This window comes from Myxine glutinosa, chromosome 1 (assembly GCF_964187855.1).
Source record: "Myxine glutinosa chromosome 1, kmMyxGlut1.1, whole genome shotgun sequence".
In the NCBI taxonomy this organism is placed as follows: domain Eukaryota; kingdom Metazoa; phylum Chordata; class Myxini; order Myxiniformes; family Myxinidae; genus Myxine; species Myxine glutinosa.
Genome location: NC_136261.1, coordinates 175,902,997 through 175,929,409, shown reverse-complemented (window position 1 = coordinate 175,929,409; position 26,413 = coordinate 175,902,997). Strand labels below are relative to the sequence as shown.

Here is a 26,413-nt window from a genome sequence, read left to right as displayed (position 1 = left end):
TTTAGGTGGTTAAATAAAATTCATACTCCTTTGCAGTCCAGGGTGGATCGGGGACCACAATTCTTTGGATGTAAATTTATATGGCATATTTACATCTCGAGAATTTGGAGAGGGTATTTCAAATCATATGAAAATACGGCAATTCTGGGGGAAATAACTCGTCTGTAAGGACAAGTATTTTGGTGGTAATTCACAGTGAATCTGACCTGATATACGCTTCATCCTTAGGATTGATCTGACACACACTTCATGCTTAGGATTGATCTGACACACGCTTCATCCAACAGGATTGATGCCACCATCCCCACCACCTCTCCCCTGTGCTTCATTCTCAGGATCGATCTGACCTAATATATGTACACTTCATTCTCAGGATTGATCTGGCATATGCTTCATCCCAACAGCCACTATTACTGCTTCACACAAAAAGGTGCAAAAACAAATCCTTGCAACTAGAGAGCAATCGGCCTGCTCCCAATCAGCAAGGTCATTAAATCCAAATTGATGATCAGAGATCAAGCCATTGGCGAGGAGAGATTTAATATTGGAAGCGAGGATAGATTCTGACCAGGCCACTCTACTCTGGACATGCTGCTTCTGCTGTCTCAACAATGGATGGAGGTCCTCAACTCTAAACAGGAAATCAGAGCCGTCTCCCTCGACATATCTCGTGCCTTCAATATGGTCTGGCACCCCGCCCTGCTCTCCAAACTCTCCTCTTATGGTATCCATGGAAATCTCCAATGCATGGCTCGTGGACTTCCTCTCCTGTCATCGTCGATGTGTGGATCTAAATGGAATTCTCTCATCTCTTCCTGTCCAGGCTGGAGTTCCTCAATACAGTGTTTTGGGCCTTGTGCTTTTTCTGGTCTTCATTAATGATCTCTCCGACTCTGGAAAATCCTATCTCTTTGCTGATGACTCAACTATCTGCTGCTCCATATCACAACCCTCAGATCGGCAGTCTGCAGCCTCTTCACTCTCTGCAGACCTGGACAAAATCACAAACTGGTCAAACAAGTGGAACATGTCTTTCAATCCTGACAAATCTCACACTCTCACTATGTCTCTCTGAAAAGACCAACTGGACAACCCTCCCATCTACTTACTGAACAATTCTCTTGAAGAAGTTCTGTCACTCAATCTTTTGGATCTCACTATCAGCCATTCAGCCATGATCTTTCTGGGAAAATCACATTTCCAAGCTGGCCTCTAAAGCCAGTCGCCGTCTGGGCATCCTCCGTCGTGCGAAGTCCTTTCTGGGTATTTCTGAGCTCCTCACCACATACAAAGCTTTCATCCACAGCTCAATGGAACACTGCTCTCCCCTCTGGGCTGGTGCTCCTGCCTCACACCCAGCTCCGCTTCACGCTGTCGAAACCAAGGCTTTAGAATCATTCGTATCTTCGGTGATGGATTAATCTGGCAATCCTTCATCACTGAAGGGCCTTTCACTCGGGCTGAGGGCCTTTCACTCAATTCTGAGGGTCTTTTACTTGCTCACCACAGGCAGGTTGGCGGTCTTTGTCTTCCACTGACTCCTCTCCAGCCTAGTGTCTGTGCTGTGTCCCCCCAAATATTCCTGCAGGACGCCCAAGATCTGCCAGCCAACCCTCTTCTGGTGAAACTGCGAAAATGAAGACTCTCTGCTCACCTTCACTCTATCATTCCTCTTTTCTCCCACCTCTGGAACAAACTCCCACACTCTCTTCCATTGCACTCCTCCCTGCAGGTTTTCAAAACAGCTGTTCACTATCATCTATTATGATCTTTTCTCCAAAACCCCCATTTTGGATCCCCCATCCAAAACCTTGTTCTTTTCTTCCCCCGTTAATCCACCTCCGTCAAATCCGCTTTCTTTCCTGAAAGTCTTTGTCCTGTCCATATTGTTTATCCCATGTACCCCTCTTCAGCCCTCTCTCTTCCACAGATCACCTGATTGCCCTGTTCTCTACTGTTGTTGCACTTCCCTCTCTCTTCCCCTCTTGTCTTTCGCTCCCTTTATTATATGTTGTATGTGTGAGGTCCTATACGAGCCTCGACTTGGTATACAAAAAAAAAAAAAAAAAAAATCCCAAAGGACTGATCTGAAGACTGACGTTCTTTTTTTCTTGCCATAATTGAAATAAGTAAGTTGTCGGGCTCAGGGTGGAGGGAGGACCACAATTATGTCTATGTTAATATGTATGGTGTAGCGCCGCTTCCGGTGGGAGTGGATTTTTTTTCTTTACAAGGGCGAGGCTTATGGAAGAGAAAAGTAGAACTGACAGTGTAGAATTAATAAAAAAGCATCACGTTCATGAATCACGCAAAAAAATCCATGAATAAAGAAGCTGCACATCAAGGGAATTAATTTTTTTTTTTAAGGGAAGAGGGGAGAAAAACACTGAAACTAGCAAGTAAGATGGTTGGGCGAGGAAAGGTTAATGGGGTTCATGGGTCAGAATATGACAGTCACACTAAAATACACCCACATCTGGGATAATTGACCCTTCCATCATTCTGTGGGAATTATCCTGCCTGTAAGGATGAGTTCTTCACTAATGAAATGTAACTAGCGAATAACCCGTCCTTGGGGAAGGGGCCGATTCTAGTTCTCCCAGAATTTCGAATCGGATGATTTGTAATACTGATTTTCCCCTCCCACTGGGAGCAGTGCTATATGATACACAATTGCATGGATAATTGGGGTTGTTCCCCACCCTGGACCGCCCTCCCGCCCCAGGACGTTTTTTTTTTTAACCTCCGAAAATTCTCCCAGGTACACCAGAGTCCAACCACCAGTTTTTAATTGAGTCCAAGAAAAACAAACGATACAAATAAACACACAGAAGCTTCTCAAATTATTATTTTTGGTATGGTTACACTGCCATAATGACATCATCATGTCATGTGATGCCAACTTTAAACTTTGCTGATGTTGGGCTACTTTTAAAGTTTCAGCCTGGAATCCATGCAATTTCAAAGTACAGGAAACCTAAAGCTGACATAGACATGGTAAGACCATGCTGGAGGATACAAGGAAGGCATCATTTTATTTGGGAAGAGCAATCGAGTGTACATTTTATTACCTTTAACAATGTGCTTATTGTTGATACCGGCCTGCGGACTCTGTAAACAAGGTATGGAATAACCGTTGATGCTGCGAGTAGATAATAATTGTTGAGCAAAATTTCTCTTCAGACGATGTTATTGGCTTAAGCCATTGCTAGCTTATTGTATTGTCGTGGTGGGTATTGATAATGACCAGAATCATCATGTGTTTGCATAGAGGGAAGCCAGTGGAAAAATGTCCCCTTAGCGGAGCTTGCTACAGCCCCGAGTTCAAAGGTCAAGTCTGCCATGTGACCAAGGTAAATGCTCTTGCTTTCATCCTTGACTACTCACTCCTCTCTACTCTACATTGATCAAATCTCCTGATTCTATCCCATTTCTTTGCAATACTTCCAAAACCTGTCCCTCATTATCTCTTCACCCGTGGCTTACGCATCCGTACATCAATCGCCTTTCAACTTGGAAGACTGCAACGTTGACGACTGTTCCTGCATAGGTCTCTGCTCTTACCTTATTACACTGCTCACCTCATCCCCTCTGGTCTGATGCTTTTCATTGCTTCCTGCCACGATACTGTCAACACAACTTCACTCTTCCTCACCTCTATCAAAGTCTCTCCCAATCTTAAAATATCAGCTATTAAAAACTCTCTTCTGTGAGCCATTTTCCTCATCTCCATCAACAATTCTTCTTCCCACATTACCCTACCTCGTGTTACATCTTCCTGATGTGTATATCACCAGTTTTGATAAACTTGGATGATTATCTGGGTCATTATAATCTGAATACTTCCCTCCACCACCCCTGCCCCAACCATGAGCTTCACTCCCTGCTACTCACCGCCCCCACCTTTTTATTAGCCCCCTCTCCTTCCAATCCACCCTGCGTTCATTGTGTCCTGGTACCATGGACGTAAAGGCTTCCTTTGTATTCCTTTATTTGTGGCTTTCTCTTCTCTTTCAGGTAACGGAGATCGGGAAAGATGTGATCGGATTGAGGATTAGCCCATTGCAGTTCCGCTAAGCCCAACTGTTCTCCGACTGCTTTTGCGACAGCCACACAGTGCAAGTTCTGTTATTAAACATGTGGTTGGCCATTCACAGAGGATTCAACAAATCGTCCTTGCGTTGGTCGTACTTATCAAGCCGCTCATTTTTTCGGGTTCTCTTTTGCCAGTTGCTTTATTCCCAAATACCGAGTAGATGACTCCACATCATATTTGCTTGATATTTATGCAGCTCAATTACATGTTGACTTTACTGCTTTTTTTTCTGTTTATTTTCTTCCCTTCGCATATTACTTTGTGAAGTTGAGGTTAATAACCCCCGCTCTAGCAGGGAAAATGGCCTTAAAATGTCTTGTTGTTGTAGTCTTCACATATTACTTTGCATTCCCATTCTTGTGAATGAAAACTTCTTGATTTACACATTTTTGTGACGTCACCTCTTGGGGAACAATTGGTGACTAGCATGAACCCTCGATCTGTTTATCGTGACTTCACAGATTATGAAGTCGATGTACAACTCATCGTGTATCTTTAAGTCTTCTTTTCTTTCTTCGTTTCTCACCTTGCCCATTTCCCTTTCGACCCATCTTGTGGTCACTGGCTCACAGCAGAAGCTGTTGGATCATAAAACATTGATTATTACAGTTGTGCGTTCTATGCATTTACTTCATTCCGTTTGCTTTGCAGTACGTATCTGTTGTTTTGCAGCCGTTGTCATGGTGATGTTGCTTTACTTGTATTGTAAAACAAAATGTGGTTTATTGTTTTGAAAATTAATAAAACTAAAATTGGCTTTGGTGTGGTATCATATTTGATACCTATGCCATTTGGAGTAAAAGGACCAAGTGCAGCCGAGGTTAAACAAGTACAAAAAGTTTTAATTAAAACAAAAGCCACGTCGATGTTACACAATGCCTAGATGCAGCTGTGCCTATAACGTCGATGTTATAGGCACAGGACATTCCTATTGATTTGATTACTTGATGTTATTTTTGTGCAAAGTGAAAATATATCTCGGCCATTTCCCGTGTGTGGCGACGAATTTTTAATATATCTCGGCATTTTCCCGTCTGTTATTTCAGGCGGTGTATGACTGACCATGCCGCGATTTAAAAAATATATATCTCGGCAATTTCCCGTATGTGGCGACACGTGAATGAAGCTATGCTCCTCTCTCCACATTATTGTGACGACGTATAAATTAAATATTTCATCGTGACGATTGTCATCAAATGGACGAATTTTTAATATATCTCAGCATTTTCCCGTCTGTTATTTCGGGCGGTGTATGACTGACCATGCCGCGATTTAAAAAAAAAAAATCTCAATGGACTTGAAGTTACAGGCCTTTGAGAATTCATTTCGTTCTATAAAGGGCAACTTCCATCGGATTTTCTTCCCGTTTTTTTTCAACCGAGTCTAAAACTATGTTAGCGACTGTGAAAAATGAAATGATATATCGAATTTGATTTGAAATAAAACTGTGAGAGAGTAAGACACCACAGGCCTACAAAACAGGCCTCAAAGCTATGCGAGTTAATAAAATGGTGGATATTTGTTTATATGAAGCCTCTCCTACAATGGGTGGAGCTATGGTTCCCAGAATGGGTGGAGCTTTGAGGTTTTGTCTTCTCTGCAAGAACAAGAAGAACAAGAAGAACAACAACAACAACAGCAGAGGGCACTCTATGACCAGCATCTGCGACGCGGCTAAAAATGTGATTCATCTTGGAAACAAAAGCCGAGCAGGTAAACAAACAAAATTAGAATGGCACTCGGTAGAGAGCATACCTCCGCCAGGCTGAACAGGTTATGTTTTGTATCCCACTGATGGGCCGGATCTGGATTCGGACTTGAACCAAAATCTAATCCGCTTATTCTTGTCACCTACCCAACTCATCCACCAAGTTTAGTCATAACTCATCCCTAACCTCTTGAGATATTGTGCTATATATCCGTTTTCACCCCAGCTCTCAATGGTGAAGAATCACTTAAATAATTGTACGATCTGAATCTTCACCAAAATCTAATCATTTTCTCCTTGTTATCCCTCTACCAAGATTCATCAGAATCTGTCAACTTTTTGAGATATCATGCTTGGCTGTACAGCAATACCCCGGCCTACGTCATTAATTGGTTCCATAAGCCATGACGTAACTCGGTTTTTGACGTAAACCGGGCATAATGCCTTAAAAATGCCTTAAAATGAAGACAAACACCATAACCATGCAGCATTGATGTTAAGCACTACCTGGTAGATGTTAGTTTTTCCAAAACTGCCGGATGTTGATGCCTTCTTCCTCCGACGTTGCATCGACAGCCTGACGAAGAGTGCGGCGGAGATAGTAGCGCTTAAAAAGCGCTATCACACCCTGGTCCATAAGCTGGATGAGCGATGTGGTGTTGAGTGGAAAGTACACCACCTTCGCATTGGGGTCAAAATCACCAAGGTTAGTGGGATGGCCAGGTGCATTGTCCAAAATCAGCAGCAATTTAAATTGAATTTTCTTCTCTCGACAATAGCTCTTGACAGCCGGGATGAAATGATTGATGAACCATTCTTCAAAAATTATGACGGTTACCCATGCCTTCATATTATTCATCCAAATGATGGGAAGAGACGCCTTCGGGATGTTCTTAAGTGCCCGGGGGTTCGCCGCATGATGCACCAAGAGCGGCTTCAGCTTGAAGTCGCCGGTGCAATTACCCCCAAGCAATAGCGTTAGCCGCTCCTTCGTGACTTTGTAGCCTGGCATGGTCTTCTCCTTCGAGATAAAGGATCTGTCGGGCATCCTCTTCCAAAAAAGGCCCGTTTCGTCGACGTTGAAGATCTGCTCGGGCAAGAATCCCTCGTCCTCAATGATCTTCAATGTGGCAGGAAATTCCTCAGCGGCTACGGTGTCGGCAGCTGTGGCTTCGCCCTGAATCTTGACGTTGTGCAAGCTGAAGCGCCGTTTAAAGCGTGCAAACCATCCAGAGCTTGCAACGAAGGTTGTCCTTATCCTCCGGGTACTTCTTCAGAAGATCCTGGAACAAAGACTTCGCCTTCTCCTGTATCAGCAGCTGGCTCATTGGTATGCGTTCGTATTGGTATGCGTTGGTATTATGATGTAGGAGTGACGTAAAATCGCACATAATGACGTTCGCTGAACTGAAATTTACTCTAGAAGAGTGGCGTAAAGTCGGATTTGATGTAGGTCGAAATGGCGTAAAACGGGGTATTGCTGTATGGCGTTTTTGGCCCATTTTGGTCAGGAAAGTCGAAATACCATGGTGAAAAATTGCTTTAAAAATTCTCATCCGGATTTTCACCAAAATCGAATCGATTTGTCCTTGTGAAACACCCAACCTGTCCACCACGTTTCGTCCGAATCCGTCCATAACTTTTTGAGATAGGCAGACAGACGGGGGTGAAAACGAGATCAGAGCTCAAAAAGAAAGTCGCCCTGTTTAAGCGATTCAATCAAAAGCTCAACACCATTCTTTTATTTTTTATTTGTTCTGCTCCTCTTCAACAAACCATTCTCTTCAACTTTTATTCCAAGTTGACTAACTGTTTTGAGGACTAGGCATGATATGTGGCGGCCACCAGAACCATTGTACAGAATGGCCAAAAAGTCGCTTAACCACTCCCCAGTGAAGTATTCGTTCATAAACTCTTCATATACAGGTTTTACTATGTAGTAATTACAATAATTAATCAATCATTGCATCTTCTGTATGTGCTCCATCATTCTCCTTGCACCACTGAACTTGTCACCAAGTCTTCAGACATCTTGTGTAGCATTTGTTGAGTCACCTGTGCGACTGCAGCGCACACCTCTTCAATCGTCCTCCACCAGTTTGTGCAGGCACTTTCACCGTGAAGCCTCACAAAGTCGTCTCTCGAGTCAGTACTACATAGTATGGTGGTGCGAGAAATTTAGCAGATGTAAATCGACTTTCAGGCCACCTTGCACTTCATTGACCAATGAGCTGAGGCTCTGAGAGCATCCTCGTTTCGAATGGAGAGCCCACCCCACCCCCCACATTCTTTCTCCCCACATAGAATGGGAATGATGGAATCACAACAAAACAACTTCATTGTTTTACCCTCGTGAGCTCCTTCCATAATCTCACTGCCCTCATAACCCACACTAACATCTCTTTTCTTGCTGTCCCTGTCTGTCAACATATACTGTGTCCCAGTCATCATTTTGCCAACATATACTGAGTCTTTTGCCATGTGTCCCAAGCATACTCGGCATGCCCATCAACTTTCAAAAGACAATCGCACAGCTATCCATGGCTCAAAGTGCATAACGTCTTTGGGCATGGTTCAACTTGCCTGGGGAAATCCTGCAGCATTGCGTAGCAACCATAACTGACCTTGACCTATGTATGCTGAGATGCTTGTTTCATGCAGTTTTTACTAAATATTAAGCTACTTGACAATCTATTCTTAACTTAACATGACGAATAATAATTATGATATACATCATACGGAAATATGCTAATTGTATGTATGTGTTGTTTTTAACAGTTTGAAGGGTACTTCTGGCTTTGACCAGTGGGTGTTGCCTGTGACAGTGGGTGGAGCCTGTGACAGTGGGTGGAGCCTGTGACAGTGGGTGGAGCCTGTGGCAGTGGGTGGAGCCTGTGGCAGTGGGTGGAGCCTGTGGCAGTTGGGTGGAGCCTGTGACAGTGGGTGGAGCCTGTGACAGTGGGTGGAGCAACCCGTGACAGTGGGTGGAGCAACCCGTGACAGTGGGTGGAGCAACCCGTGACAGTGGGTGGAGCAACCCGTGACAGTGGGTGGAGCAACCCATGACCGTGGGTGGAGAAACCCGTGACAGTGGGTGGTTCTGTCTTTGTAATGTGCAGAAGTATCAATTGGAGCCAATAAAAACAATTATTTTGTCCCAGGTAGTAATGAAGACTGATATGTAAATACCAGGAGGCATGGTGGAAATTACCACTTGCACTGAAATTGGCTCGATTAAAAACTCAAAAGACATCGATTTTTTAAAAGTGGTAACAAAAACCTCCTACCCATCAGTCGTGAGTGTCCTGCATTTGCAGTGCTGGCCATGGGGCTGAAGGGATGGATTAGAGGTACACACACTCGCCACTTGGTTGTCTAGCCTGGGTTCGAATCCTGACCCAACTATAAACCGTCTAACCCTGCCTTTAGTTTCACTGGCAGGGTGTTCCACCAATGTGTCTCCCTCGGATGGATGTTAACCTGGGCGTCCCGTCTTGCGGCATTAGTTGGTGTACGTTAACGATCCCATGGTGTCTTTCGTGAAGAGGCACCCTGAACAAATTACAAATTCCTGCCATAACCAGAATGGGGCACTGCATCCGCGGCACAGCTGCAGCCTCAGCCAATGATGCTACCCCGCAGCCGTATGCTGCATACAAACGAATATGTTCTGGCCATCAAATCAGCACATTCTCTTTTCATTAATCTGAATAGTTTGGTCAACCGAGATCTCTTAATTTAGTAGTTTTCCTTATTACAATATTACATCCTCCAATTCCAAAGGATTTCCCAAATTCGGGGCATTTGTTCATCGAGTCTGTGGCAAAGTACCACATACAGAGTGCCCACTGCCCATTGTAAAGTATTTTGAGTTTTGTGCACAAATCGTGTCCAATAATTACTCACAGTACCATATACTTAGGCAATGTATAATAATGACATTTGATCAGAGAAGTTGCTACAACCCCTCAAAGGCCAGCATTATTTACCAACCGAGTTGTGCAATTAATTCACTCACATCAGTACATTAATTACCACACTGTAAAGAAAATGACTGGAGGGAAGGAGTAGTTCATTAAAACAAATATCTCAATGGAAAACTTTTTTGAAGAAAACAAAAAAAAAAATCATAAAAGAGCTAAGTTATTGCACCTAAGAATACATCAGCAGTCCTGTAAGTTTTCAAAGTAGGTGTAACCTAGTAGCCATTTAAAAACAAGGTATTGTGCTGTGCAGTGAAAAATCTCAAATCCGAAATGTCCCAAAATCAGAACAGAATTCAAACTTCCATGTCCGTCCGTACGGCGTCTTGAGTTTGTGAAGGTTGCTGCTCCATAGTTCGGGGTGCTACCGCAGCCCATTCCAGCATGCATTGTGTATCTAGTGCTGCGAAGGTAGTGAAGGAGAAAGTAGAAATTCTGCAGAAATTAGATAGAGGTGAGTTGGTGTCCCCTGAGAGAGCGCTATGGTGTTTGTAACCATCATGTATGACATAAAAAGGCAATGTGATGGCTGCTAAAGTTTCACGCTGGTAGTGATTCGTATAAGGGTGTATACTCTGTGTGTGTGTGTGTGTGTGTGTGTGTGTGTGTGTGTGTGTGTGTGTATATCTATCTATAATTCCAGTAATCTCTGTATGTCTGTGTGTTTGTCGTTTGTCTGTGATCGCTGTTTCTCGACAACCACGGGTCCGATATACTTGAAACTTGCCAGGTATATTGCTGGGGACCCGAGGATGTGCCTTTTCAAGGTTTCATATTAATCGGACAAGTAGTTACCGAGCTATGGCGATTTCTTTACCAAACTCCGCAAGCCGTTCGCTTTGGACCAAACCATTTCATGTAAATAGAGGGGGGGGGGGGGGGGGGGTTCTGTGGTCGTTGCGAATGGACCAAACCATTTCATGTAAATAGAGGGGGGGGGTTCTGTGGTCGTTACTGCCACGTGGTTTCAAAGTTTTTTTTTGTTGTTGTTGTTTGCACGCATGTTTTTTTTGCACGCACGTACGGGCACCCACGTACGGGCACGTCCTAGTATTGTTATGAATTTGGGTAGCGGAATATCTAGAGTCAGGTAGATCTGTATCGGTAGTTATTTGACTGTCACAATAGGGAATCTACCCTGTAATAAGTTCTAGGTGTAGACCGGTTTGTCGGGATAAGCTGTATTGATGTCCCCGCTAAGAGGGAGCAGGGCGTGCTAAATAGTCCAGGGATTATGGATAAGATTCCTTTGTTCGTCGTCCCCCCTGTCGCCAAACCTTTGTCCCTTATGGCAATGCATACTCATATAAATACTTAGACAGGTCCTTAGGGCAACATTAAATAATTCCCCTCCCTTACCACAACGACTTTGGAAAACAGGCCAGATTGGGGCACTGCCGGTTGGCCGCCGCCGGCCACACCTCCGGCAGGCCAAGCAACATCATGTGACACGAGCTATAACCACGCCACAGGGAACGGGTGATTGGTTGGCACGAAAGGCGCGAACCTCCAGCCAATCAGGGCGGGAGGCGCGAAGACGCAACGGAGGAGGTGGTTCATTGGAGGGAAGGCGGGAGAAGGTTCGGTGGACGGCGGGAAGCTGGAAGGGACTGGTTGGTGGCGCGCCAAGGCTGACGTCACCCCCGAAGATTATAAAAGAAGGGCACGCTGCAGGACATTTGAGCAGCTCTGGCCTTCCTCGCTGGTCTTGAGAGGTCCTGGTGGTCGTTGGTTCGCCATCTTCGTGGTGCTTGGAGCGGTGCTCGGTGCATCTGGAGCTTGGAGTGGTGGTGCGGCCTCGTGTGCGATCGACTCGGAGCTTGGAGCCGGACGGGGCCACGTGACAGACAGATAAGGCCGCACCCACAGAACATTTTACAAGTACACGGCGAGACCTTTCCTTTCGTAATCCATTCCGGTGTGGCGTATTTGAAGTGAGGTGTGTGGGATCCCAATTTAGGATTATTATTTATTCATCGTCGCGTTTCATTGTTTTGGGGTGCGGAATAAACGCGTTTCTTTTTGTACATTAAATCTTGTGTTTGTTTGAGTTCATTAATTCCTTGCAGGGTCGGAGCTGCCGTCGGTTCACTCTAGTTAAGCGTTGCCGCCTCTTCCTCTTCCCTTCTTCTTCCTGCGGTTGATAGCAAAATCCGTGTTTGATCGTCGCCTCCAGTAAATCCGTTTGGTCCATCCGCGGTCCCTGGTGTTAACCGGAGGGATTCGCACGACAACTGTTGTCAAGGAGTGGGATAGAACCCTAAAAATAAAACTGGTGTCAAGGAGTGTGGAGAATTTGGAAGCAAAATTTTCGTAGTCGGAGTCGATAAATTTTGAATGGTCGACTGGTGTGCGAGGCGTGAACGGCGCGTCATTAAATTTAATTCGATTCTGAGATAAAATCCGCACAGGGAAGCTAGCTCTTCTTTACGGATGGAAGAGGTACGCAATATGGAGGAAGGGAGAAGAATATGGGGATAGCATTGGAAGTGAATCAGAGGTAGTTGGGGTTGAGCATAGTGGTGGAGGCCGTAGAGACAGCCCCCATAGACAGCCAGGCCTTGATGAAATGTTTGAGGGAATTGATTACAGACAAACTGGGAGGACTGAATGACAGTATTAATGCTCAGAGTAATAAAATTAATGGGTTAAAAGGAGAGATGGAAGAAATGAGGCGGATAATAAGGGGAGGTAGTGAAAGACTGGATGCCCAGATTAAAGAAACGAAAACCCCATGTGAGCAAACGAATGAGATAATGAAAGAACAAGGGAATGATTCACATGGGGCCCAGGCGAAGCCAAGGGTGGCAGAAATTCAATCGGAACGGGGGGAAGCCAAATTGGGAATTGCACCGGGAATGGCAATTGAATGAAATGGGGAAGGTAGGGAAGGAAATGGGGAATGTGAAAATTGTAATGGCGAATGTTTGTTACATGCTGGCCTGGAGGTTTATCGGGGCCGGGTGGATGCCACAACACCTCAACCGGGGAATGAATTCGGAATGGTGCAGCACCAGGGCGGTGGTGCAGAGCAGGAGGGGGTTAACATTATTGGGGGTCCGTGTGGTGGAGCCGGACCGGGTATTTTTGGGGGAAAGCATGTGGGGGCCGCAAATGACTCGTAATGGTGATGAGCATGATGTGACCCAGCGGCTGGGGACCTGGGACACTGGGACAGCCCCATGGAGGTGGAGTTTGACCAGGCCCAAAGGAGTTTGAGGGAGGTGAGTCGGTCCGAGGAGGCAGTTGAGGTGACCGAGGGGACCCTAACCATGCACTCTGATTGGGCAACGGAGGCTCCAAAATTACAGAACCAGTTCGGGGAGTATGTTGGCTCCAGGTTGGATTTGGATCTTGGGGAGTCGGGAGATCGAGCCTCAGACGATTTGGTTCCCGTAGGGAATTTGGACCAGCTGCAGGGAGGGGCAGAACAACCTGAGGGAGTTGTTACCTGCAGCTGTGGTTATTGGATACACGAGGCTAAAATTTTTAAAAGGAAAAAGAAATTCCTATGGAAATGGGAATTTGGTTTGGAACAGCCTTGGTGGGAGTTGGTCCCCGGGCTATGGAATGTGGACCAGGAGAGGTTATTGGTGATGGCCTCAGGCAAAAGTTGCCCCTTTCAAAATTTGGGAATGCCAGCCAGCTGGGGGGCTGTGCTGGCGAGATTTGGACGTGGGGTCCAGCCTTGGGTGTCGAGGTATGACCTGGGCCCCACGGGGGGGGTCTGGTGGAGTGTGGCGTCCCTTGTCTGTCGGGGCGCCGCCCGAGCATGTGGCTCGGGCCGACAGGGTCACCCGACCCTGGTGGGGGTTAAGACCTCCAGGGGGTCTGAGGTGGTTTCTCAAGCCTGGGATGGCATTTATTGAGGACCACAAGGAGGAGGTGTTGTGGGTCGCGCTTTGGTGGTGGCATCGTGGACGGCCAACTTGGGCCTGATGTGGTGACCACCCGGGCATGCGGCCTGGCACCCTCTCCCTGAGACTCTGGGACAGCCAGCATGTGGTGACCTGCCATGCTGTGTTGGTCTATGGACGCGGGTCGAACCAAATGGACAGGAATGAGATAGCCCACCGGACAACCATTGGGGCATCTGTGGAACGTGATGGTGTGAGAGTGACTTTCCACAGATATTCCGTTATGATTTGTGGACTCTCCGTTTGGGAAGAGAGCCATGGGTTTGTTGAATCGGGAATGTGTAACGAGCTGAGTACATGGGCCATGCTCGGCTGGCATGTGTATGGCAAAGCATCTTTCTTTGGTGAGTAGTAAAATGTGAAAAATGTTTGGCACGGGTAATCTGAGGGTTAGATGCAAATTTAAGGGTGAATCTTGAAATGGCATGGTGGATACTGACAGCAGTGTCACCATTATTGAACCAGGTGTGTAGACCAAAGTGTTGGAGGCTGTGATAAAAATCGACAGGGTAGCAGGACACAGCTTTCAACTGGTTGCAGGGGCGACTGTGCCGATATTTGGGACGCGGGATCATGGAGGTGGAGTTGGGGGTCTGGGGGTCAATGTGGTGCTGTGTGTGTCCGAGGTGTGTGGACCATGTCTTCTGGGGTGGGTCTCCTGGTGGAGCATGGCTGTCGACTGGACCTTGGTGTGGTCAAGTGTAGGTGGGCACTGGGGGCTGCAGTTCTGTGGACTGGGGGATGAGGGCGGCGTAGGTGACGTGCGGGGAAAGCCACGCACTGCGACCGTCTCCCCCAGGGCCGAGGTGCATGCGGTAGTGTTGTGGGCAGCAGGTGCTCACCACATTGGCCAGCTGGGGCTGGTGCAGCCGTGTTCCTCGCAGGGGGCCGAAGGATGGATGGTGGGTCGCACCCTTATGGACACTCATGGGCCATGTTGGCGTTTCGACTGCTCACCTTGTTCTGATGACCCTTGCACGATAGAGGTGCGGAGTTGTCGTAGCCACAGGTAGTTGTTTAGAACAGTTCACCGTTGGATGCAGACCCACATACCTGCCAGTGTAGTGGGGACAAAAGAGAAATTTGGAAGAATTTGATTGGTCCAATGTGAAATTTTGGGATTTTGTGGGTGGATGGCACTTTGGACCTGACCAACCGTAGTTACCTGTATATCAAGGTAGAGGTAAGGCCTTGATGTTTACTGTCCCAGGCTTCAGGACTTGCTTGTTAAATTGGGGACATGTAATTTGGAGTTGGGGGCGGGTGAGAGTGATGACATGGCCGGTGAGGGGATTGGAATGTGTGCCACAGAGTCTTGTGGGTGGCGTTTGTGTTAGTGTTGTGGTGAGGTGTTTTCATGTGGTCGTGAGAGTGGAGATAATGGAGGATGAGTGATGATTATTGAGTTTTGAAATGTGCTTGTGGAAATGTAATGGTAAAATGTGAACCGGGGATTTCACATGAGGCAGGCCATGGCAACTCTTTTGTAACATCTTTTTGGTACCATCTTCTCTGAAATGTGTTGAGAATGGAATGGCAGAGGGGGAGGAAATGTGTTTTGGGATCTTGTGGGTGGGGAAGGTGTGTGTGCCCGCAGGTACAGATCAAGCTCGGAGGAGCGTTGCCTGCGACTCCCCTCTGCGGCAATTACCCCTGGCAGCCAGTGGTATCTGGAAATTGGAGCTCGTCGGTGGAGGGTCTGGTTGGGCGCCGTGGGGTGAAGGAGACCCCCGGCGACCCGTGGAGCTGCGCGGAAGCAGGAGGCCACGGAGTAGCCTGGGGTTTGGAGACCCTCACCGGTGGGGTAACGGCGGAAAGGGCTGTTGGGTTGTCACTGGGCCAATAGGTAAAGGGGGGGGGGGGCAATGAACTTGTGAGTCGGTTGACTTGTGTTTGGGACTGCGGGCACCACAGCCTGAAGCGCCCCCACCATCTTACTTGTGCGGTACCTCCCTGCTACCTAGTTGAGAAATGCACACCTGAATACGACATCAATGCCATGGTCCTGCCAGGGGTGAAATAAGTTCTTGAAATGATTTTGTGTGCAAGGATGTATGGAATGTGTATGAGTGGATAAGGGGTTTGTGTTGCGTGAATGTGGGTGAAATCCACCGAGCCATGTCACTCACCTGTAACACCAGGACAGGGCCCGTGGAAATTTAGGGGTGCATTGGGATGGCCCCACACGTAAGGTTGCGTCTTGTGGCATCCACCGGGGTCTCGGTCTGTAGACCGGGGTATGTACAAATGTTAGAGTTATGAATTTTTGTAAGTTTGGTTAAGTTTTGTGGTGAAGTTAGTTTTTGAGTGTTGTTTGTTTCCTCCCACCACAGGAGTGACGAATTCTAATGAAATGTACATATTTGATTGCATGATTGTTAAGGGGAGTAGCATGTTAAGGAGAATAGGTAGGAAGTCCGGCTCACTTTCCACAGCCCTCCTGATTTATTTCATCGGTTAATTAAGTGTGAGACAGTAAGTGTTAAGACTGGAATGGTAGCGCCTGCAGTGAACCTAGCAGGAGCTATGTTTCCAGGGGAGTGGGGGGGAAGGGGGGGCTGTGTTATGAATTTGGGTAGAGGAATATCTAGTCAGATAGCTCTGTATAGGTAGGTATTCGACTGTCGCGATAGGGAATGTACCCTGTAATTTCCATGTGTATTCCGGTTTGTCGGGATAAGCTGTATTGATGTCCCCGCTACGAGGGATCAGGGCGTGCTAAATAGTCCAGGGATTATGGATAAGATTCCTTTGTTCGTCGCCCCCCCTGTCGCCAAACCTTTGTCCCTTATGGCAATGCATACTCATATAAACACTTAGATAGGTCCTTAGTGCAACATTAAATAATTCCCCTCCCCTACCACAACGACTTTGGAAAACAGGCAGGAAGCCAGATCGGGGCACTGCCGGATGGCCGCCGCCGGCCACACCTCCGGCAGGCCTAGCAACATCGCATGACACGAGCTATAACCACGCCACAGGGAACGGGTGATTGGTTGGCACGAAAGGCGCGAACCTCCAGCCAATCATGGCGGGAGGCGCGAAGACCCAACGGAGGAGGAGGTGGTTCATTGGAGGGAAGGCGGGAGAAGGTTCGGTGGACGGCGGGAAGCTGGAAGGGACTGGTTGGTGGCGCTCCAAGGCTGACGTCACCGCCGAAGGTTATAAAAGAAGGGTGCGCTGCAGGACATTTTAGCAGCTCTTGGGTTCTTCGCTGGTCTCTTGTGCTGCACATAGCTCTTTGCTCTGGGCTTCTTCGCTGGTCTCTTGTCTCTGCGCTTCCCTTCTTGGTCTTGAGAGGTCCTGGTGGTCGTTGGTTCGCCATCTTTGTGGTGCTTGGAGCGGTGCTCGGTGCATCTGGAGCTTGGAGTGGTGCTGGGGCCTCGTGTGCGATCGACTCGGAGCTTGGAGCCGGACGGGGCCACGTGACAGACAGATAAGGCCGCACCCACAGAACATTTTACAAATACACGACGAGACCTTTCCTTTCGTAATCCATTCCTGTGTGGCGTATTTGAAGTGAGGTGTGTGGGATCCCAATTTAGGATTATTATTTCTTCATCGTCGCGTTTCATTGTCTCGGGTTCTGGAATAAACGTGTTTCTTTTTGTACATTAAATCTTGTGTTTGTTCGAGTTCATTAATTCCATGCAGGGTCGGAGCTGCCGTCGGTTCGCTCTCGGTAAGCGCTGCCTCCTCTTCCTCTTCCCTTCTTCCCGTGGTTGATAGCAAAATCAGTGTTTGGTCGTCGCCTCCAGTAAATCCGTTTGGTCCATCCACAGTCCCTGGTGTTAACTGGAGGGATTCGCACGACAATATACACACACACACACACACCGTATATACACACACATAACGGAGATCGGGAAAGATGTGATCAGATTGAGGATTACTCCATTGCAGTTCCGCTAAGCCCAACTGTTCTACGGTTTGTTCTTGTCACCTAACGAACTCGTCCACCAAGTTTTGTCATAACTCGTCCATAACTTTTTTTTAAATATCCTGCTATATATAGTGTTCACCCAATCTCTCAATGGTGAAGAATCACTTTTAAAAATATATATACTTCTCGTGTCCGAATCCATATTCAGATCTTCACCAAAATCGAATTGTTTAGTCCTTGTCACACACACAACCTGTCCACAAAGTTTCTTTCAAATCCGTCTTTAACTTTTTGAGATATTGTGCTATGTATCGGTTTAGCCCTATCAATCAATGGTGTCGAATCACTTAAAAAATTCTCTGATCCGAATTCGAATCTTCACCAAAATTAAATTATTTCGTCCTTGTCACACACCTAACCTGTCCACCAAGTGTCGTCCGAATCCGTCCAGAACTTTTTGAGATATCCTGCGATGTATAATTTTTGGCCCTTATTTCCCAATTGTGAAGAATCAACGTTTAAAAATTCTAATAGCCGAATCCAAATCCTCACCTTCACCAAAATCTAATCATTTCGTCCTCGTCACATACACTACCTATCCGCCAAATTTCGTCCGAATCCGTCAACAACTTTTGAGATATTTTGTTCACAAACAGACAGACAGGGGTGAAAACCTAACATCCATCCATCTTTGGTGGTGGAGGCAACAAATGTTAAAAGTATGGGATCCCAAGTCATTTGTGTTGCCTTGCAATTCAATGAAATGATACATTTTGCCATATTGTTGGAAGATTCACCCACTCATTGTTTTCCATGGTACTGTCTGTATTCCAGTGTTTGTCATCACCTACAAAACTAAAATGGCACTTGTATAGATCGACCGATATGCCTCAGCCCGCATTATTACATCATTATACATACTTGTACCGCATTTCATTTAAATCCCTTCAGCTGTTATCAAGTGTCACATTTTTAACTGCCATGACCTCTGACCTTTGATGCCAAAATCTACTCAGTTCGTCTTTGCATCATAATACACACTTGTACCAACTTTGGTCAAAATACCATCGCTGGTTCACAAGTTATCACGGTAACAGGATTTTTAGCTAACTTCACTTCTGACCTTTAGATTTTGGGGCCAAGAGGTCAATCAGTTCATCTTTACATCATAGTACATGCTTTATGCAAGTTTGATTTAAATTCCTTCAGCCGTTCTCAAGTTATTGTGGTAACGAAAACTATCACGGACACATAGCGGGACGGCCAACCGGAAAATATAACTCCTCCGGCGACGTCGTTGGAGGAGGCATCAAAACATTTTGAAAGTACATCAGGTGTACAAAAACACCACTTTTAACGTTATGAAATGTTTCATTTTCTAAAATCCAAAAAGTTCTGAAATCCAAATACTGTTCGTCTCAAGGAATTCGGATTTGAGAGTTTTCACTGTGCCATCAAATAACCCTCGTCATCATGACATCTGTTCAAATCTGAGAATAAACCAAAAAAAAGGTTTTTAAACAAACACAGTAAAATAAATGAAAGATTGGGATTTTTAACCATGGTTTGTCTTCCCATTTTCCTTTTTGGGTTTTCGTTTAAAAAAAAAAAAATATATATATATTTTTACTGGTGTTAACGGTTCAGGTGGCTGGCTTGAGGTCCTGAGTTCAAGCCCCTGTCGTGCCGTTGAATTAACACCAGGTGGGTTGACTCAGCCCGTCATCATTCCGAGGTAGGCAAAATGAATACCAGCTTACTGGGATGAATGAGCAATTCGAGTATCCTGTGTCGGAGTGGCGACCCGGACAGGTTTGTGCCCAATAGCCAAGAAACTCCTTCGGCAGCCCTATGCATCGGAAGATGCAAACAGAGTTGTCTTCTTCTTCAAGAAAATGATTTATCATACTCTTGATCAAAATAAGTATACTTTAATTGTATGTACAAGTTTTTTCAAAAGGGAAGAAGGAAGGATGCAGAGAGAATCAAAGTTCCTCGTCCACATGTTGAGTCCCACACCACCACAGCCGGAGAGAATTCTCTTGCTGAATCGATGTTCCCCCATTCTCTCCCTCATCTTCTCTGCAACAAAGGGGCTCCGGGAAGTGCCTCTGACCTGAAGCTGTGGCTAGCACAGGCAGCATTGGATGCAAACTGGATGGGGATGATGAAATCGAAGAAGAGCAAAGTAATTTTGATGGAAGTGTTTAAAAAAAAAGAAGGAAAAGAACAAACTAGAACGGCGACATTCGGTAGAGAGCAAACCTCCGCCAGGCTCAACCGTTTACGTTTTGTATCCACTGATAGGCCAGATCTGGATTTGGACTTAAACCAAAGTTTAATTGGCTTGTTTTTATCACCAAACCAACTCATCGCCCAAGTTTTGTCAAAATCCGTCCACAACTTTTTGAGATATCCTGCTATGCATCGTTTTTGGCCCTATCTCCCAATGGTGAAGAATCACTTTACAAATTCTAGTAGCCGGATCCGAATCCGTATATTCACCAAAATCTAATCATTTCGTCCTCGTCACATACGCTACATCTCTACCAAATTTCGTCCGAATCAGTCCACAACTTTTGAGATATTTTGTTAACAGACAAACAGACAGGGGTGAAAACCTAACATCCATCCATCTTTGGTGGTGGAGGCAACAAATGTTAAAGTATGGGATCCCAAGTCATTTCTGTTACCTGTCAATTCAATGAAATGATACATTTTGCCAGATTGTTGTAAGATTCACCCACTCATTGTTTTCCATGGTACTGTCTGTATTCCAGTGCTGTTTGTCAGTTAATAGTTACAGCATACTGTGAATTCAAATTTACATACCATTTCCCACTCACCTGATTCCACTGACACAGTCTTGGTTCGCAACGAATGAACCAACTGCTCCCACTGTAGATTCTGCTGATGAAGTGTCAAAAGATGTGGTCTCCCAGGTGGAGACAACACCAGTAGTCCCACCTGATACCAACCAATGTCCAGTTCTGTGTGATACACCACGAGGTTCATTTGGAGACGCTCAGTAATTGTAAATGTATGGTATTAACCAAGTTCCTAAAACAATGTATAAGTGTCAGGCTCTATTTGACAAATCAGTTTCAAACACAAGTGAATTTTTTTTTGTATTATGCGAGGAAAGTTCTGCTATGCCAGCAGATGTAGAACTTTAAAAAATTAGACAATGCATGAACAACAGTATCAAAATCGATACAACTTGATTTGGTAGCAAACAACAAACAGCATCTGTGAAGGACATTCAAAATGTGCAATGAACACTGAACAGGGTATTGGTTTGCGTCCCAAGGCCACCATTTTCCTTATTTTATATATGTATATATATATAGATATATAGATATATACAGTCATGTGAAAAAGTAAGTACACCCCATGTAAAGTTTTGACTTTTTCAACATATTTCAACATGCAGCTATTTGATCTTCATTTCAACAATATTGATAGATAAAGGTGATATAATATAACAAATATCATGAAACATTTACATTTTGTAGTCCATTGTATAATTTAAATAAACAAATGCAAATTTCGCATGTGGAAAAAGTAAGTACACCCTTGGCTCTAATAGGTGGTATTGCCCCTTTGGCAGAAACAACCTCAAGTAGGCGTTTCTTATAACTGTCTACCAGTCTCTGACATCGACTGGGAGAAATTTTTGCCCACTCCTCCATGCAGAATTATTTCAGCTGTGCGATGTTTGAGGGGTTTCTTGCATGCACAGCTCGTTTCAAATCCCCCCACAACATCTCGATGGGATTTAGATCCGGGCGCTGACTTGGCCATTCCAGAACCCTCCATTTCTTTCTTATCAGCCATTCCTTGGTGGATTTACTGGTATGTTTAGGGTCATTGTCATGTTGCAAGGTCCACCTTCGGTTGAGCTTCAACTTTCCGACAGATGGCCTCACATTATCCTCAAGCACCCTCTGGTACAATGAAGAATTCATTGTGGATTCTATGATGGTGAGCTGCCCAGGCCCTGATGCAGCAAAGCTGCCCCAAACCATAATATTTCCACCATGATGCTTTACAGTTGGTATCAGGTTCTTGTCGTCAAATGCTGTCTTTGGTTTTCGCCAAACACGTCTTCTGGTACTGTGGCCAAATAGTTCTACCTTTGACTCATCTGTCCAGAGCACATTGTTCCAGAAGTGCTGGTCTTTGCCTAGGTGTTCATTGGCAAACTTTAGTCTTGCCCTGATGTTCTTTCTGGACAGCAAAGGTTTCAGCCTGGCACACCTCCCATGTCGATCAAATTTGTGCAGCCTCTTTCTAATGGGAGACTCGTGCACTTTGACATCAACAGTGGCAAGAGCTACCTGTAGGTCCCATGATGACATTCTGGGGTTCTTCGAGACTTCTTTCAGCATCTTGCGGTCTGCTTTCGGGCTGAACTTGCTGGGGCGGCCTGGCCTGAACAAGTTGGCAGTTGTTTGGAATCTTCTCCACTTGCAGATGATCTTCCGGACAGTCGAATGATTGATTTCAAATTGTTTGGAGATCTTTTTAAATCCCTTCCCAGACTCGTAGGCATCTTTAACCTTCTTTTTGAAGGCCTCAGAGAGCTCTTTTGATCTCGGCATTGTGATGCTGCACACTTCAACAACAAAGAGCAAACCAAACTAAATGTCTGAGGTTTAAATAAGACAGGTTCCTCCAAGATCCTCTCTAACGATGTTCTAATCATTTGCACTTGAGCTGGTGCACCTGATTCAAATTTTAGGTATTTGAAGTAGGGATAAATGTAGGGGTGTACTTACTTTTTCCACATGCGAAATTTGCATTTATGTTCATTTAAATTATACAATGGACTACAAAATGTAAATGTGCTTGTAAATGTGCTTCTGATCATGTGCTTGTCAAAGTGGACATCTCTCTGGCCATTCTCAGAGAGCCTCCTCAGCGTCGAAGAGTCTGGCATTTCACTCAGGCCGACTGGGACGGGCTTCAAGCAGCCATCAATCGTCTGGATTGGTCTCCCATCTCCACTGCCTCTGACATCAATTCTTCCTGGGAATTCTTCCAAAGCAAACTGATCTCTCTCATGCACAGATTTATCCCATCTCGTCTTCAGTTGTCTTACCCTTCCTCCCGTCCATGGTACACCGAATCTTGTGGTGAGGCAGTTGCCCTGAAACAACTTGCCTTTGCCTCTTGGAAGGCTAATCCAACTGAAGGCAATCTCAGTTCCTTCCACCAAGCTCGGAACAAGTGTGTGTCTACCCTCAGGAGTGCCAGGAAGCACTATCTCTCCTCACTTAAGAACGAACTCTCAAACCTGTCTCCTTCCTCCAAATCCTGGTGGCGTCTGGTCAAATCCGTTTCTGGTGTTTGTTCCCCCTCCATCCCCTCCCTTACCTCAAATGGCCACACAGTTGACATCGCACGTGACAAAGCCGAATGCCTCAACTCTGTGTTTGCCTCAAAATCTTTAGTCCCAAACCCATCTCTCTCTGTTCCCACCTTTCCCAGTCGAACCCAACTGCTCCTGGACTCTGTGTCCTTCTCTCCTGACAAGGTGGAGGAGTTTTTGTCTAACCTCGACTCTGATTCTGCAACTGGACCAGACGGCATCAGCCCACGGGTCCTAAAATCCTGCTCTGCCGCTCTATCTCACCTTCTCTCTGTTCTTTTCACCCTATCTTTTGCTCAAGGTCATCTGCCAGCATCCTGGAAATCAGCAAACATTACCGCTTTACACAAAAAAGGTGCAAAAACAGATCCTTTTAACTACAGACCAATCAGCCTGCTCCCAATTATCAGCAAAGTCATGGAATCCATCATTGCTTCGGATATGAAACCTTTCCTCTTCTCCAATGGCTTGATCTCTGATCATCAATTTGGATTCAGACCAGGTCACTCTACTCTGGACATGCTGCTTCTCCTGTCTCAACAATGGATGGAGGTCCTCAATGCCAAACAGGAAATCAGAGCTGTCTCCCTTGACATATCACGTGTCTTCGATACGGTCTGGCACCCAGCTCTGCTCACCAAACTCTACTCCTATGGTATCCATGGAAATCTCCATGCATGGCTTGCGGACTTCCTCTCTGGTCGTAGTCAACGTGTGGCCCTGAATGGATTTCTCTCATCTCCCCTTCCTGTTCAGGCTGGAGTTCCCCAAGGCAGTGTGCTGGGCCCTGTGCTTTTTCTGGTCTTTATCAATGATCTCTCCGACTCTCTGGAAAATCCTCTCTATCTCTTTGCTGATGACTCCACTCTCTGCCGCTCCATTCCTCTTCCCTCAGATCGGCAGTCTGCAGCCTCCTCATTCTCTGAAGACCTGGACAAAATCACAGACTGGTCAAACAAGTGGAACATGTCTTTCAATCCTGACAAATCTCACACTCTTACTATGTCTCTCCGAAAAGATCGACTGGACAACCCTCCCATCTACTTTCTCAACAATCCTCTCCAAGAAGTTCTGTCGCTCAAGCTTTTGGGTCTCACTATCTGCCATGATCTTTCTTGGGAAAACCACATTTCCAAGCTGGCCTGCAAAGCCAGTCGCCGACTGGGCATCCTCCGTCGTGTGAAGTCCTTCCTAGGCACACCTGAGCTCCTCACCACATACAAGGCTTTCATCCGCAGCTCAATGGAATACTGTTCTCCCCTATGGGCTGGTGCTCCTGCCTCACACCTAGCTCGGCTTCACGCTGTTGAAACCAAAGCTTTCAGAATCATTGGAATCTCCCGCGATGAAGCTATCTCTGAGGGCCTTTCACTCACTCACCGCAGGCAGGTAGGTGGTCTTTCTGTCTTCTACCGACTCCTCTCCGGCCTTGCTCCCCCAGCTCTCTCTGTGCTCTGTCCCCCAAATATTCCTACAGGTCGCACAACATCTGCCAGCAAGCCTCTGATGGTTAAACTGCCGAAATCTCGGCTCTCTGCTCACCTTCACTCCTTCATTCCTCTTTTCTCCCGCCTCTGGAACAAACTCCCACACTCCCTTCAATCCCACTCCTCCCTGCAGGTCTTTAAAACAGCTGTTCACCACCATCTCTTATCTTCCCCCATCCAAAACCTTGATCTTTTCTACCCCCACTAATTCACCCCAGATCCACCTTGTTTGTAATTCCAACTTCTTTCCTGGTAGTCCTGGCAGTGTCCATATGTTTTATGCCTCTCCCACCCCCTTTCCCATGCCTCCCCCCCAAAGCCCTCTCCCTCCCACAGATCTCTCGATGTCTCCATGTCTCTCGGTTCCTGCTCTCAAATGTTGTGTTTGTGTCCTTCCCCCTCTCTCCCCATCTTGTCTACCGCTCCCGATGTTATTTGTTTTATGTGTCGGTTTGTCGGTTATGTGTCGGTTTGTCTTTCTGTGTGATAAATGTTCGCTCTTTCACGAGCCTCGATCTTGTATACAAAAAAAATAAAAATAAAATGTTTCATGATATTTGTTATATTATATCACCTTTATCTATCAATATTGTTGAAATGAAGATCAAATAGCTGTATGCTGAAATATGTTGAAAAAGTCAAAACTTTACATGGGGTGTACTTACTTTTTCATGTGACTGTATATATATATATATAATATATATATATTGTTGCGGATATGAGGATGGTATTTTATTGATTGTGTGTATTGTAGTGGTAAATTGTTGTGTAACATTGGTTGGATATGGCCCCTCCTGCCTCCAGAGTTGTGTAAAGGTAAAAAGGGCGTCCCGGTAGTTATTCCATGAAACACCACATTGCAGGAACCGATAAAACCCTTGTTCAGTAGCTTATATCTTATTATGTGTTTTAGAGTAAGGCCTTGTCTTCCATTAGAATAATACTCCATTGCACCGAATCAATTAAGAATAGCTCCCCTTCAATCATTCCATTTCCCAGCCAAACCCTCCATCTGTGGGTAAAGCAGTTCACAAGCGTGGGATGCACGCCCTCTCATTTCGCTGCGATAGTGAATATGTGCTCCGTGCTCTGTTTGAACAGGAGGGGCGGGGTCGCCCGGGAGAGGCAAGCCCGTGGCTCGCCACGAGGGGCGTGCCGTCGGCGCCATGCCCAAATAAGGAGACAAGCCCATGGGATTACCATACAAGGTCACGAAACAGAGCACGGGGGAGGAGGGCGGTACCGAAACCGAGGAGGGCGTGTCAGACCCGCGCTGACGGTTTGGAGAGAAGGGTGCGACGATCGCTGGGACAAGCTACACGAGGGATACGGCAGATGAGTCTAGGTGCGTAAGAGGGCGTGTCAGTCCCGCGCTGGAGGTTTGGAGAGAAGGGTGCGACGATCGCTGGGATAAGCTACACGAGGGATACGGCTGATGAGTCTAGGTGCGTAAGAGGGCGTGTCAGTCCCGCGCTGGAGAGAAGTGAGAGGAAGGATATACGAGCTGAGCTGCGTGGAGAGGTACACGACAAAGAAAGGGTCCAAGAGAAAGCAGAGGAACTTTTACGAACGAGTTGCAAAGAGATACGGCAGATGAGTCCAGCCCCGTTTCAACCAGCCGCGTGAAGCCCTGACGGGGCAGCGAGTGACCCTGCCGGCGTGCGCTGTAAAGGCGAATACCAGGAGCTGCCGGCGTGCGCTGTAAAGCGGATTACAAGGAGCTGCCGGCTCCCCGCTTCCCGCCCGGAGTGGACCTGCTCGCTGTGCCCTGTGATCCCACCTGCTCATCCTTTCCAGCCATTCCTGCCTGCAAGTTCCCCATTTGCGTACGTGAGTTTGTTTTGTTCGTGCTGTCCTGGGTAGTAACTAAGTCCGTATAAGCTAGTATTTTCCCTGTGTCTCTAAAAGCTTCTGTATATTATTTTATTATCTTTCCTTCTCCTTGGTTATTTTGAGCCTGTAAAT

The 26,413-nt window shown here is 46.2% G+C and overlaps 3 protein-coding genes across 8 annotated transcripts in view; 1 reads left to right on the top strand and 2 right to left on the bottom strand.

Annotated features, from left to right (window-relative positions):
- The window catches only part of COPA (coat protein complex I subunit alpha), a 123,734-nt gene extending 118,881 nt beyond the window's left edge, over positions 1-4,853 (top strand). For all 6 annotated transcript variants that reach the window (XM_078780412.1, XM_078780411.1, XM_068123006.2 and 3 more), the window contains 2 exons: positions 3,272-3,353; positions 4,018-4,853. In XM_078780412.1, the coding sequence (XP_078636538.1) occupies positions 3,272-3,353; positions 4,018-4,077 (142 nt within the window). In that variant the 3' untranslated portion in view covers positions 4,078-4,853. The remainder of the gene's footprint in view (positions 1-3,271; positions 3,354-4,017) is intronic.
- LOC144889833 (uncharacterized) overlaps positions 1-26,413 on the bottom strand; it is a 191,209-nt gene that overhangs the window by 135,677 nt on the left and 29,119 nt on the right. The gene's annotated exons all lie outside the window — the stretch shown is intronic.
- WRAP53 (WD repeat containing antisense to TP53) overlaps positions 19,503-26,413 on the bottom strand; it is a 56,458-nt gene continuing 49,547 nt past the window's right edge. Inside the window, exons 9-10 of the mRNA XM_068122693.2 lie at positions 20,434-20,577; positions 19,503-19,741 (exon numbers count right to left, since the gene is read on the bottom strand). Of these exons, the coding sequence (XP_067978794.2) occupies positions 19,573-19,741; positions 20,434-20,577 (313 nt within the window). The 3' untranslated portion in view covers positions 19,503-19,572. The remainder of the gene's footprint in view (positions 19,742-20,433; positions 20,578-26,413) is intronic.